Genomic DNA, 13,912 nt, shown 5'->3' on the forward strand with positions numbered 1-13,912 from the left:
CTGCACTGCCCTCTGGCTGTCATAGATGCAGGTGTCAAGGTGGTTTTCTTACTTGTCCATTCTGATCACATCATTGCTTGGACCCATTATCTTTTTTTGAGAAGTAGTATTTAAAAGTAACCCACCATGTCTATCCTTTATGACAGTCACCGCTGACACTACTCTCCAATCGTAGAGAGATTAGTAAGCCCGTACTCTCCTAGCCAGTGTCCTGTCCTACATCAATAGAGATGACTTTCAATAGGTCAATAGGTACCCTTCAAAGAGAATCACATCTCTCTAAGCACTAACAAAGAAGACAGTCCCTTGCTGTGTGCTCAGTGAGGGGTCCAGAGCAGCAGTTCATCTCTGGACTACTTCCAGTGCAAAAGTTTTTCATCTCTCCAAAGTAGATCCTTAGACAATGGATAAGTCACTCCTACAAAATCACAGAGGGCTCATAATTATGCTTGTCTTGAAATATTTGATAGTGTGCATGCTCCATTTTACTTTTACTTTAATTTCTTTACTCTGATAATTAGATTTTGTTTTGCATTTGGAAATGTTATTGCTCACCAAGATTTGTCATTTCTGTAAAAATTACTAAGACATATTAATTATACATAAAGGATTTCACTATGGCACTTCATACAGGTATATAGTGTATTTTAATCCATGTCTTCTTTTCTTTTGTCCTCTTCCCACTTTATATGACCCATTTATTTTTCCTAGTTGGTCCCTTTCTGCTTTTGTGACTTTGTGTGTGTCAGACCCATAGGTGAGAGGTTATTTCCTGTGAGCATGGGCATCCAGTGACTATGCTATTGAAGAAACTGTCTCCTCCTCTGCTACCATTAGCTGTCTGCAGAGCTTCAGGGATGGTTAGGATCCCAGAGCCTGCCCCTCATTCCTGATAGGATGTCAACAGCCCCAGGGTTGTACAAGTCTTGCACAGGCAATCACAGCTGCTGCTGTGATGTAGCATGTGCACTGGCCATGTAACCTCCCCCCATATTCTTTGTGTCCTCTGTCATACAACATTCCCTCAGCCTTTTAGGAATTGGTATTGAGGTCCAATTTATTTGGGACTGAGCATTCAACAACCATTAATTTTCAACACCTAGTCCAGTCACTATTGCCTCCCCCTAAAACAAAACAAAAAAACTCTTGCCAAACTGACAGCCACGCTACTGCATAGATATAGCCACAAGTTATTAACTTGTGTTATTGAGATAACTTTATAAGTACATCCTGCCCACTTAACAGCTTCCTCACTAGGGCTGAGGACCACTCCAGCATGGCTTTTACTATGCTGCATGTGAATTTGCTTCTGTAGAGAAGCCTCAACTCAACTCCAACAAGAAATGGTTCGTTATTTTCAAAACATACTTGTCACTGCTGTACCAGTGGGCACATCTTACTTGTCTGGTGGCAGTAGAGCTCCCAGAGACCAGTGCTGAGTATGACTGTTGATCACGATTCCAGTGCAGCAGCCGATGCGGCATCTTGCACTCAAAGGACCTGGTAAGAGATAGGATCTTCCAGCTCAATTTCTCTATGGCTTCTGCCTAGAGCATGTGGTGTCTTTGGTAGTAGAGTCTTACTTTCTGGTTCTGGAAAGCAGCAGTAGCATTGGCCATGGCTTGTATGCATACTTTTAATTTTAGTTTTTGAAACAGAGTCTCCCGTAGACCTCACATTCTCTGTGTACACAGAGATGCCCCAGATCTTCCAATCCTCCTGTTTTCACTTCCCAGGTGCCACCATACCCAGCTTTATGCAATGGCTGAGGATTTAGTATAAGGCTTCTTGCATGCATGGCAGCATGCAGACACACATAGTGCTGGAGAAGTAGCTGAGAGTTCTAAATCGGGATCCATAAGCAGCAGGAGGAGAGAGAGAGAGAGAGAGAGAGAGAGAGAGAGAGAGAGAGGCAGAGAGAGACAAAGAGAGACAGAGACAGAGTGAGACAGACACACAGAGAGGCAAAGAGAGACAGAGAGAGACAGAGACAGAGAGACAGGGACAGAGACAGAGAGACAGAGAGACTCTGGGCTAGGAATAGGCACACCCTCACTCAAAGCAACTTAGTAACTAATTAACTAACTAGTTTAGATTTTAATATTCTTAAGATTCTTTTGTTTCTTTGTTTACCTGACATAATATCTCACTGGGTGAGCAGGCTGGAGCTCATGATTTACTTCTCCTTTTAAAAATTTTGGCCGGGCGTGGTGGCGCACGGGAGGCAGAGGCAGGCGGATTTCTGAGTTCGAGACCAGCCTGGTCTACAAAGTGAGTGCCAGGACAGCCAGGGCTATACAGAGAAACCCTGTCTCGAAAAACCTAAAAAGAAAAAAAAAAAAAAAGCTGGAGCCAGAAACAATAAAAATTTTAATACACAGAATTCATAAAAGTTAAAAGTAAATGTCAAATTGGGCAAAAAAAAACCCCAAAAACAAAAAAAAAAACAAATTTTAGCCAGACATCCAGTTAATCTCAGTGTTTGGGAGACAGAGACATGAAGATCATGAGTTCAGACCAGCCTGGAATACATGAGATCCATATGAGACCCTGTCTCACAATGAGCAAAGAATTTCATACATCATGAGTTTAATACAAATGCTATAAAAGTGAAGTTCTGGATTCTATAGGAAAAAGAGCAATTCTTAACAGAAAAACATTCAAGTGTAAGCACAGGTAACTCCTGAAGTAACAATAAAATTGTCCATGAACATGCAAAGAAAATTCACCCTGGAGATGCAAATACAAACTGTAGGAAAAGCTCAGTGAAGAGATCCAGATCCAAAGCTCAGTTGTCTTCCTTAAACATCGTTTCAGTGACAGAAGAAGGAGGGAGGACACAAAAGGCGAAAGTACACAGGACAAAGACAATGGTTACAAGGACCATACGGAAAGGTTTCCCTTATTCTCTAGGTTTTCCAAAATGGAAACAGATGAGCATTGTGTTACTGAACTAGCAGACATGCAGACGTTCTCTCTCACCTGCAGGGACAGCCGTGCTCACTGACTGTCCTACCACGTTCAGATGTCCAGCTGCTGCAGGTGTTGAATCTCTCTCTCCTGCAGGGACAGCCGTGCTCACTGACTGTCCCACCATGTTCAGATGTCCAGCTGCTGGAGGTGTTGAGTCTCTCTCGCCTGCAGGGACAGCCATGCTCACTGACTGTCCTACCACGTTCAGATGTCCAGCTGCTGGAGGTGTTGAGAATGGGAAGGCAAGGATGAAGGGAGAGTTGATGGGGGATAAGTCCCAATTGGAGTTGATACTGGCCAGTGGCAAGTGTGAGTGCTTCCGTGTTTGTGAGTATCCCTCATTAGCTCCTTACCTGCTATTATTGTAAGGGTGTTTGAAATCTGTTTAACAGCTAGAAGCTTTGCATATATTGTGCCCATGACAGCACTGTAAAAATAAAATCCCCGGTACCATGCAAATCAATGTCTCCAAGCGCTATATATTCTTTTGCAGCCAATGAGACCGTTGAACTCTTGGTCCTCCAGCTTCTTGGAGAGATGCACAGTGTCTGTTCCATTGCCTGTTGTATGGATTGAATTCATGGCTTCATTCAATACTGAATTTCAATATTGAAAGCATTAAAAACAAAAAACAAACGGGCGTGGTGGCGCACGTCTTTAATCCCAGCACTTGGGAGGCAGAGGCAGGCGGATTTCTGAGTTCGAGGCCAGCCTGGTCTACAAAGTGAGTTCCAGGACAGCCAGGGCTATACAGAGAAACCCTGTCTCGGAAAACCAAAAAAACAAAAAAAACAAAAAAAAACCAAAAAACAAAACAAAACAAAACAACACACACACACACACACACACACACACACACAACCCAAGTAAAACTAAACAGCTCTGTCTGTTGGTTTTCCCATCACCAGGATCAAATACCTGACAAGAAGCAGCTTAAGAGAGAAAAGGTTTCTTTTCTTTCACAGTTTGCGTCAATGCAGTTCATCACGGTGGGGCAGGCAGGGCAGAAGGCACATAAGGCAGCTGGTCACTCTGCAGCCAGGAAGCAGATATAGGGATGTCTGTCTCATCTAATTCTCTTTTTTACTCAGTCCAGGACCCAAGCACATGGAGGCCATACTTCCCATGTGCAGGGTGGACCTCCTTCTTCAATTAAACCTCCCTGGGAAGGTCCTAAAGAATATCCAGAGGATTTTCTCTGAGAGACTCCAGATCCCAATTAGGCTCACAATCAAGATTAACTCACACCAACTGAATATAAATCTAAGATGGCAGCATGCAAGGGACCAGAGCCAAGTAAGATGGTCCCTTCCTAGTCTCCCTTGGCAGTTTCCTGTAGGTACAGACACTCAGCTCCTTGGTAGGATCTTTATGGTTGTGGATTATTTCCCAGACATTTCTACTGCTCACCTCCTGCCATTTTTATCTTGTGTTCAAGTCTCCAGTCATCTGGGCTGGGATTAGCTCTCAGGTTCATTAGCACTTCAGTTCTTAGGTAAGCCTAGCTCACTCCATGTCTAGAACATTCTCTGTGCCCTCACCCTGTCCCCAAAACTTCCCCTTACTGTTAGTACTTTAGCTGAGGCCCCTAAATCTTCCCATAAACCTTCCAGACTGAGGCCAGCATTTTTGTCATAGACTTCTTCCTTTTAGGGATTTGCCACAGCTAGTGAATCCATACTTGTTTGCATAGAGTTTAAGGTCCTTTTCTGAGCCTGGAGTGTGGCTGCTATGACATTGTTCACTTATTTGTCCATTTTTATCTGTAATACAGTTGGAACTTGACATAAATGGAAACAAATATATTCAGGATCTAATTTTAGTTCTTTCAAAGAAGATTTTACACTGCTAAAATCTGATCTAGTTTTTAAAAAAAAAAGGATGAAGAAAAAGAAATTTGCCAACTTCCAGTATAAAAAAATTCGTTTATTTATGGAGAAAAAGATAGTTTATGGAAAAGTTAGTATTATGTTTATACTAGAGACAGTAGAAAGGGAGATGAAGTTATGTTTATTTGGAATAAATTTCATCCCTTTTACGAGTATATTCACTCTAAAGTGAATTGTATTCAGCAAAGAGTGACTGATCATTTGGCTTGACTTTTGGGAATGTTTTTTGATGATTAGCAGTTAGAACTTTTTTAATTCTTACACTTACAGGTACTCTGCTCATTAAAACTGTCTGCATACAACCTGGACTTTACGAAGAATGTGAGAGGGTACAGGCGAGAAGACTCAGCACACACCAAGGTTAGAAAGCAGTTGCCATTTACTATAAGCCATCAATGTAAGGACGGTTCTCTGCACATTGGACAGGGCGTAGAACAGTCTCCCTCTGGTGACTTCCAGGTTTCCAACTACAGAAGCTGTTGTTGTGTCTCTTTATTCTTCCCCCCATGTCTGCAATCCAGTCACACTGATTCAAGCCTTAATGGGATCATTTAGAACAATCTATTTAAAAACCATGAAGCCTTTTACTAAAAGGAGTGAGCTCTTAGCTTGAAAGTATACAGAATTCAGACATGAGTTGTGGAGATGTCCTGCTTCTTCTCACCATCGTGTCTATTGGTTGAGTTCCATTTGCTGTTGGAACTTCTAACACAAAATTCCCTGAAAAGTGTGGCACTCTGGCCAGCTGTGGGCTCTGCTTGACTACTACTTCCTACAAAATGCTGCCTTCATTATTTTCTCTCTCCCATATATCTGTCTCTCACCAGGTGATTTCTGCGTCTCGTTGGGGCAGACAGAGGGTTGGTCACCTCTGAGTATTGGAAGTGAGTTACAATTTGCAGATTAAGAATCAACAGAAATGCTCACTGTCAGTTGCCTTGGAAGTTCCCTGTGCAGACTCTTCCCTGTGTTTTACCATACCTGCATCAGTCTCAATTGTAGGTCAGCTATGTTAGAACATCTTCTCCCTCCCATAGCCTGGAGAAGGCAAGTGCAGACAAATAAACAATCAGAAGAGCTCAAACATACTGAGTTTTCATAACTTAATAAAGGAATTGAGTTCAACCAGATAAGTATTTATTGACAAAATTTTATTGATAAAATAACATTAAAGATTTATGAACAAATTAAAAATCTCTGGAAAAAATTACATCAGCCAGGATGTAAAAAAACAAAACAAAACAAAACAAAACAAAAAACGAACATATCTAGGTCTGGGGTAAGGAAGGGTCTTCTATCCTGGATTGCCTATGTTAAGCAACATCAGTAATAATGAAGGTTTTAATTCTGAGAAAGGAACTATGACATAACTGTGGATGTCATAAGAAAGGCTACAGTGATGTAATGTTATGTGGAGTGAATGATTCATCTTCTACCTAATCTTTGTCACTCTGATACCTGTTCCAACATCTTAACTTGCCTTTCTGCTTGGCTCTGCTGCTCTTCCTCAGCTGGCCCTGACCTGTAGAATGTCTTGTTTCATAAGCATGGGCTGCCATTGCACTGACAGCTTTCCCTCCTGGCTTAGGTCTGCTCTTTGCTGGGTCCTTTGGCCCAATGCCTTTGACCTTGGGTGGCTGCTGCTTTGAGTCTGCCTGGCTTTCTTCCCAAAGCAAGTGGCAATTATGAACTATAAGAGAAGACATTGTTTTAAATTTTCAACTTGCTTTACATACTGAAGCTGCAGTATCAACGTCTTAAGAATTTTTCAAGTCGTTGAATGTTGTATTTGGTTAGCTAATCTCATACAACAAGGAAGAGATTATTGATTATTTTCTATGCTTTATTTTAAAAAACTGAAAACTGAGATTAACGTGAGTGGATTTTTAACCCCTTACCTTCCTTCATTGATCTCGGATCTTGAGGAAAGATTACAATGGAAAGTTTTCTGTTAGAGGTTTGTATTATTTTGGGTAGGATTCTATCATCTCATTTGTCCATAACTGTTGTATTGGCCCAAGATGATGTTGACAGAAAAGTAAGCTATTCTTGGGAAATACGGTACTATGTTCTAAACTTTGGAGGGGCTCATGGACTTTGAGAGGAATCCTTTGGTGTATAGTGGTTGGGTATCAGTGACTTCACCAGACTGTGATTTCTACTTGAACTTCTGCATAAGCCTGAAATAATCAGGTTTGTCCTAGGGTAGATTCAGACACATTCATCGATACTGAACTCAAATTAAATCAGCTGTTCAGGCTCCATCTTAAGTCATCAGAAGTAAAGTTCAGTCAGGCTGGGCCATGAAGGTAAACAAAAAAAATTAAGTAAATAAAAATTTAAAAAAATAATGCGTGGCTTTTCTCCCTGTTCCACAGCTTTGTGATGTGATGTGATGTGATGTGGTGTGATGTGATGTGATGTGAAGTGATGTGATGCGATGTGATGTGATGTGATATGTGTGTTCATGTGCCTTTGCCTCTGTGTATACATGTGTCTTTGTGGGTGACACACAGGCTTGGCTCTGCTGCTCTTAAGGTGAAGAACGGCATCCAGGTGACCCTGTGCCTATGTGTGTACAAGTGCATGGGTGCTATTCTTTCTTCACCTTAAGGCTGTAGTGTCTGTGGGTCTCCCCCTTACACCAAGACAGGTTGTGGCTGTGTGTGTGTGTGTGTGTTCATTCATGCGCCTGTGTTTGTGAGTGTACTTGTGCTGGTGCTTGTGTGTGTGTGTAAGTGAGATATCTGAGACATATAAGCAGGAGCAAGTTTTATCATCAGTATGTTGGAGAGAGATGGAATAGACAAACAAAATCATAATGCTGAAAGTTAACTTGCTGTGAGGCATAAATGATAAAAGAAAAACACATGTCACCACATTCTTGTTTTAATTAATAGCTAGGAATTTCCTCTGTTAGTCCATTTGTAATAGTTCAGGCAATCATGGACAGCTGTATTTTATTTATCCAGGTTAATGAATAATCCCTTACTTCATTTTGGGCGGCCTGTGCTCCACTAGAGAGGTTGGTAGCTCCTTGGCTAGCCAAGGTGACACCATGGACTCCCACAGTGTGCCTGGTTTTCTGGAACTAAGGACAAGCTCTGCTCTATGAGCCCTAGGGATAGTCTTTCGTGAAGGAGGCTGGCAGGTCCACGAGCAGCGGTGTGTTAGTGGTGGGTGTCTGAGTGGCACAGGGGGCCTGGCTTTGCTCCTTTACTTTACCTCTGACATTCTGGAAATCCTTAGCATTTTCATGTTGAAACCAGATATCCAGAAGGAATGACCTTAAACCTGATCTTTGCACCATTCCACTGTGCAAGGTGAAGGCTGCCCTTGTAACAAACGCTGGTATTGTATCTGATCGTAAGGATGAAGAACCCACGGTGATGAAAAGCTGACAGCTACCAAGGTCCTTTCACATACAGTTTCAGCTCTCACAACAACCCTGTGAGGTAGGAACAGAGGATAACACTTTTATTTTTTACTTTACAGAGACAGACACCAAAGACCACAGAGTGTATGTGATTTGCCCTCAGTCATAGTGAATAGCAGTACCCAAATATGATAACATGTCTTCTGACTTCACAGTCTGATTTTCGCCTGTAAGCTACTGCAGGAATGTTTTCAACTTGGTTGCAGAGAGGGCAAAGTGCTCTGTGACGAGACATGTAACTTGTTTGCAGGTCTGGTGGCTTAGAACCGATGCTTCAGCAACTCCGTGCTGGGTCACTACTCAGAAGGGCTCTGAGGGATCAGGATGTCTGCATGCTGGCTTTCAATTTTGTATATTAGAAGGTCCTCTAGGAGTCATACTGGGCTCGCTGGGGTCAAGAAGCAGAAATGCAGTTCTCATGGCTGTCAACTCACTGAGATAGACTCACTGGACTGATTTATCTGACCTCCTCATTGGAATGTAAACTTCTTAGGGCAAGAACATGACTAACTCATCGTATTCCCAGAATTCAGTGCAGTGCTAGAACTTTACGAAGGCTGAGTTCACAAGGGTTTTGTGTGTTTCATAAACTGCTTCAGAATTTCATTGGTAAGAGATTGTTCTCATGGAATAGACCTTGGGAAACTCAGTTGTCTTGGTGGAAGGGCGATACACACAGGCACTACAACCTTAAGGTGAAGAACAGAATCCAAGTGACCCTTGTTTACAAAGAAACAAATCTACTTTTTATGGATTCGAGTTAGAGGTTCTCCATTAGCCAAGAATCCATGTAAAGTGTATATATTTTGGTCTCTGAGTAAAGGCAATGTCTTTTAGCATGGAGAAAATTAGACCTGTGGTAAATATGAAGATGTCATTATTTTAGTAATATGGAAAGAAATCTATGGCAAATATGATTAATCACAGTCACAACTGATTTAGTGAGGGCTGGAAGAGGGTTCTATTTTTCTCTGGTTAACTTTGCCAAGGCACATTCTCCTTGGTCCTTCACATCTCCCTGTATCCTGTCCACCAGTAGTCTGAGGACCCAGGTGAATCTTGCACGGGGGAGGGGAGAGGGAAACTGGGGATAACACTATTGTGATTCACACTTGCACCTCAGTGGGAGTGCGCTTGACCAGGGCACGTGGGTGAACGGTCCACAAACAGTCCACGATGAACAGGGATCATCATTCCCAGACAAATGGGCTGCCCCAGGCAAGATTCAGGACCTGTAGCAGAAGGCAGCAGTCATCTGCTACTCTTCAATGGGGGCAAGTGTAACAGGTGTTACAGCCTGGTGAAGACAGCTTCTTGAATGGAAGAAGGGCTTTAAATTCAGGAGATAGTGTCTCAGCTCACCAGTGCCTGGTACTCAGGATCAAAGAAGTCCTGAAATCAACAAGTGGGTAAAGGCTCAGCAGGTCCAGGACTGGTAGAGATTATGGGTCATCAAGAGGCCTTCCTAGTTGTGCAGAGTGGTGCAGGTCATGGCTGGATGCCTGGTTTTTCCAGCTATTACCGCCAAGCTTCAAACACGGCCTTAATGGCCAAGCATTGCTTCTTTCAGACATTGCTGTTTCATTTGGCAGAGCTGGAGCCTGTGAGGAGACAAAGCAGAATATCACATCACAGTTAAGGTCGGCCATGAAGTAGCTTTGAATATCTCTGACACTGTCTCTGCTAAGACTGTTCACTGAGAACAAGGAGGAGCATGGTGCCAGATGTTTGAACCTTCTCAATTATGGCTTCATGACTTTCTTGGATGCTGGGCAGGCCCCAGGAAGCAAAGTGTATCAGCTTTTGGTTCTATAGAACCTGTTTCAAGGAGTTTGGCCAATTTAGGATTAGCATAGCTTTGGGGTAACATAAAGTTTGGGGTATCATCACCAGAAAATGAAAAAGGCACTGCTTTTGCATGGAGAGTGAATAATATGCGTCACTAGAGCTGGACCTGATGCCCAGTTACAGGTGAAATCCTGGTGCCTGGTTCTGCAGATTTTGAATCTCATAAATGAACTGCAGTGATTGGTTTTAGATTATCCATAGGATTTACATAAGCTTTAGAGAGTATGCTGATTGATTAGTTTTTTTTTTTTTTTTTTTTTAACTTGACACAAGCAATCACCTGGAAAGAAAATGCCTCCATTAGCTTGGCCTTTGGACATGTCTGTGGAACATTTTCTTGACTTATGATTGATGTGTGAAGGACCATTCTACTGTGGATGGTGCCACCCCTGGGCAGGTGGTCGTCAGTTATGTAAGAAAGTAAACTGAGTGGGCCATGAGGAGCAAGACAACAGTGTTCCTCCATGGTATCTGCTTCAGTTCCTGCCTTGAGTTCCTGCCCTAACTTCTCTTCCCAATGGACTGTAAGCTGTAAGATGAAATAAACCCTTTCTTCTCTAAATGATTTTGCTCATGGCATTTATCATAGAAGAAGGCAAAATATGACTACATTACTAATTAAAAATAAATATACAAATCTTACCACAGTTGTAAACAATGATATTTTGTATTGTTCAGTTTTTAACTTACTCATTTATAAGCGTGATTTAGTAAATTTCCTCTTTCTTGAAGCCCAAGACATATGATTTACATTCCAGTCATTCAACATCATAAGCATAAAGCTTTATAGTCTCAGTAGGAATCTTGGACATGAGCACAAGTCATAATTCCTAACTTCAGCCAGTCTCAGACAGGGTCAGCTATTCCTGACGTGTGTATCTTTGTTGGGATGGCTTATATCAAAATTTCATGGTTTGCAAAACCTTTGCTCCTCATACACAATTTGGAAAAGAAGAAGTGGTTCTACTTGTGTTGATGGAAAGGCAGCACTTACCAGTTAACTGAGTTAAATATCCAGTCATTTAAGCAGTGTAAATTATTTGATTGAGCTCAGTGTAAAAGTCAGCCCTGAAGTCCTGGAATACATCAGCGTTAACCAGAAAGATGGTAAGCCTGCTTTTTAAGAGCTACGGTTTTGGAAAATCAAAGTAAAAGAAAGAGATGTTGGATTTTGTCATTAAGCAGGTTTGGGGAATACTGATCTTAAATAATCTTATTTAACTGTTTGTGTGACATGAAACTCTTCTTTTCTTCTGTGATTCTGGAAGTGGGACTCTGGCCTCAAGTATGCTAGGCCAGAACTTTACCTCTGAGCTTGTCCCCAAGATCTGGAGAAAGTCTTTTGCATGACTTTTGGACAATTCATAGATTGGTGTTGCACTGAACACAGTTTGCAAATTCTGGAGCAGCAACTAATTGGAAATGCTTTTTAAAATTGTTTTCAATTCATTTTCACTGTAAAAATAAAGTATTCATTGTTAGTAAAGTATAAGTTGTTTATTTAGACACTGTATCCAAGTTAAGGGGAAACTTTGGAAAATAGAAAATGTGTCCATGGCATGACATTTGGCCTTTATAAGGTTCTGACCTAGGTCAGAATCTGGTTCTATCATACATAACATAATATCTAACATTATGATGCTTAATTCAATACTTGCTGATTCCTTCTAAGACTTGGGATAAATAGTTCACATTAACGGATACAATTGTTGCAGAGAAAAAGATAAAATACTGGAATAAGAGAAGAGAAAGTCAAGGAGGTGGTAGGATGGGCTTTATGGGTTTGCTAAAGTTTCAAAAGGTTGAGTGCATCTCTTAATTAAGAAAGAGTACACAGACCTTGTTGGGCCCTTAAGCTCTGAGAAACCAGGGTGAAAACAATACTTTGGTATGTTGTGAAATGGCAACTGTATGACTACTATATGCTCTCATGTATCTTGAGGCCTGTGTACTTAAGGTCAGAGTGTTACAGGAGAGCTCTAGACCATTTGTTCTATACATCTACTAATCTTACCCAGTGAGTTATCATGAGCTGTTTGACTCTTAGCTGTGACTGATGATGGTAGACATAGTGTTTTATTTACTTTTATATTCTTGGAAACTAGTATGTTGGTACCTATAACATCTGGTGCATGGTAGGTCTTGGTAAGTCTTTGCTGACCATGTAAATATTATTAAAAGGCTAGCAAGGCATAAAATTGTATATGCATTCTTAATTATAACTGCTGAACCATCTCTCTCACCTATCGTGGAAGAATTTTAATGGAAGTGAACAGAAATGTAGGCATTCTACTTATGAAAAAAAATCAAAATGGCTGTAATATATAGTCTGTGGTAAAAATAAAGAAAAGCCATTTTGATATTGTTTAAGCAATCTCATTTTGAAGCAATGAGATCCTAGAACCAAATACAAGATCTTATGACAGAAGGACAAAAATATAAATGCTAAGTAAATTGGTATTTGTACATTACTGGAGAAGCATGGGTGGAAAATGGCTTTAATGAAAAGAGTTACAGTCTATGAAGTGTTTATTCATGGTTGCACCCAGCACTTGGCTTAGTATTTAATCTTCTTTATTCACCACAGTCTAGGAGATGGTTTTGATTATTACCCTCAATTCAGTGGTAAGAAAATGTTAGTGGCTCATAAATTTACCCCAAGTCCACACCACTATGAAGCGGTAGTCAGGGTGGGAGGCCATCCTACCCACCTTCAGAGGCTATAGTCTTAGCCCTAGTTAGTACACAACTAATTTTTTGAGAGATAGAAACATTATGAGATGGGATTTTTTTTCAGGATGTTAATGTTTTTATGTCTTTTGGAAGGATGTGCATTATCTCTCCAGTATCCTGAAATTTAACTTAGGAAATGACTAGCTTTCCAAATGGACTCACGATACAGCACTTAACACATAGCTGTAAGAGCCATATGAAGGACACCCTGCCTCTGTGAAGTCAGGACACCATAGGGCGATGGACATGCTGACTACACACACACCCAAGCCTAGGCCTCGTTGCATGAAGGCGTGTTTCTGCTTGCAAAGAGCACAGTACTGCTCAGCGGCCTCACATGATAGACCAGAGTAGCTCAGTATTCCCAACACCTCGAGTGAGATGTCCATATGCGTCTCTGATTTGGGGGTCACACAAAGGCTGGCATCTGCTTTTCCTCTTTACTCCATCTCAGCAAAGATGTACAGCCAGAAGTAATACAGGCAACCCACAGAGTGGACTTTTAATGTTTTTGTGTTTGTCCTTTGGTAAAGTCTTCTATTTGCTTTTGCCACTATTAGGTTGTTTTATTTTTATTTTTTGTTACAGTATTATTTTATACTTTGTGGTATGTAAATGCTAGTCAGAAAAAAGTATATAAAACAGTTGTAACTGCATAACAACATGCAGTGAATTTTCCCAGTCTGTTTGATAAGGACTAGTGTTGAAGAAGGAGACAGTTGGAGTTGACTCTCAGCATCATCCAGGTTCTCACAGCGCCAGGTCTCATGGCTTGTTCACACTGGTTCCTCATTATCGTAGCACAGGCTTTTAAAAATGTTACTGAAATGGTCGAATTTTATTTTTATGTTATTAATGTGCTACAGTAACAGATTTGCATGTAACGAGCTCTGGACTATTCACACTCTGAAATTATAAATTATTTCAATAAACAATTGAAAAACTTAAATTTAAAAATTTTAAAAATAAGTAACAACTTAACTAAAACTTAAAAAAATCTAAAAAAGTTGAACAATTAAATAAATACAAAAAA

At 41.0% G+C, this 13,912-nt stretch overlaps 1 protein-coding gene across 1 annotated transcript in view; it reads right to left on the minus strand.

The window, feature by feature from the left end:
• Nucleotides 1–9,696: 9,696 nt before the first annotated feature.
• Grid2 (glutamate ionotropic receptor delta type subunit 2) overlaps nt 9,697–13,912 on the minus strand; it is a 1,534,794-nt gene continuing 1,530,578 nt past the window's right edge. The window contains exon 16 of the mRNA XM_029478539.2: nt 9,697–9,899. Within this exon, the coding sequence (XP_029334399.1) occupies nt 9,741–9,899 (159 nt within the window). The 3' untranslated portion in view covers nt 9,697–9,740. The remainder of the gene's footprint in view (nt 9,900–13,912) is intronic.

Source organism: Mus caroli, unplaced genomic scaffold, assembly GCF_978045245.1.
Source record: "Mus caroli unplaced genomic scaffold, Mus_caroli_1 scaffold_7, whole genome shotgun sequence".
NCBI classification, from domain to species: domain Eukaryota; kingdom Metazoa; phylum Chordata; class Mammalia; order Rodentia; family Muridae; genus Mus; species Mus caroli.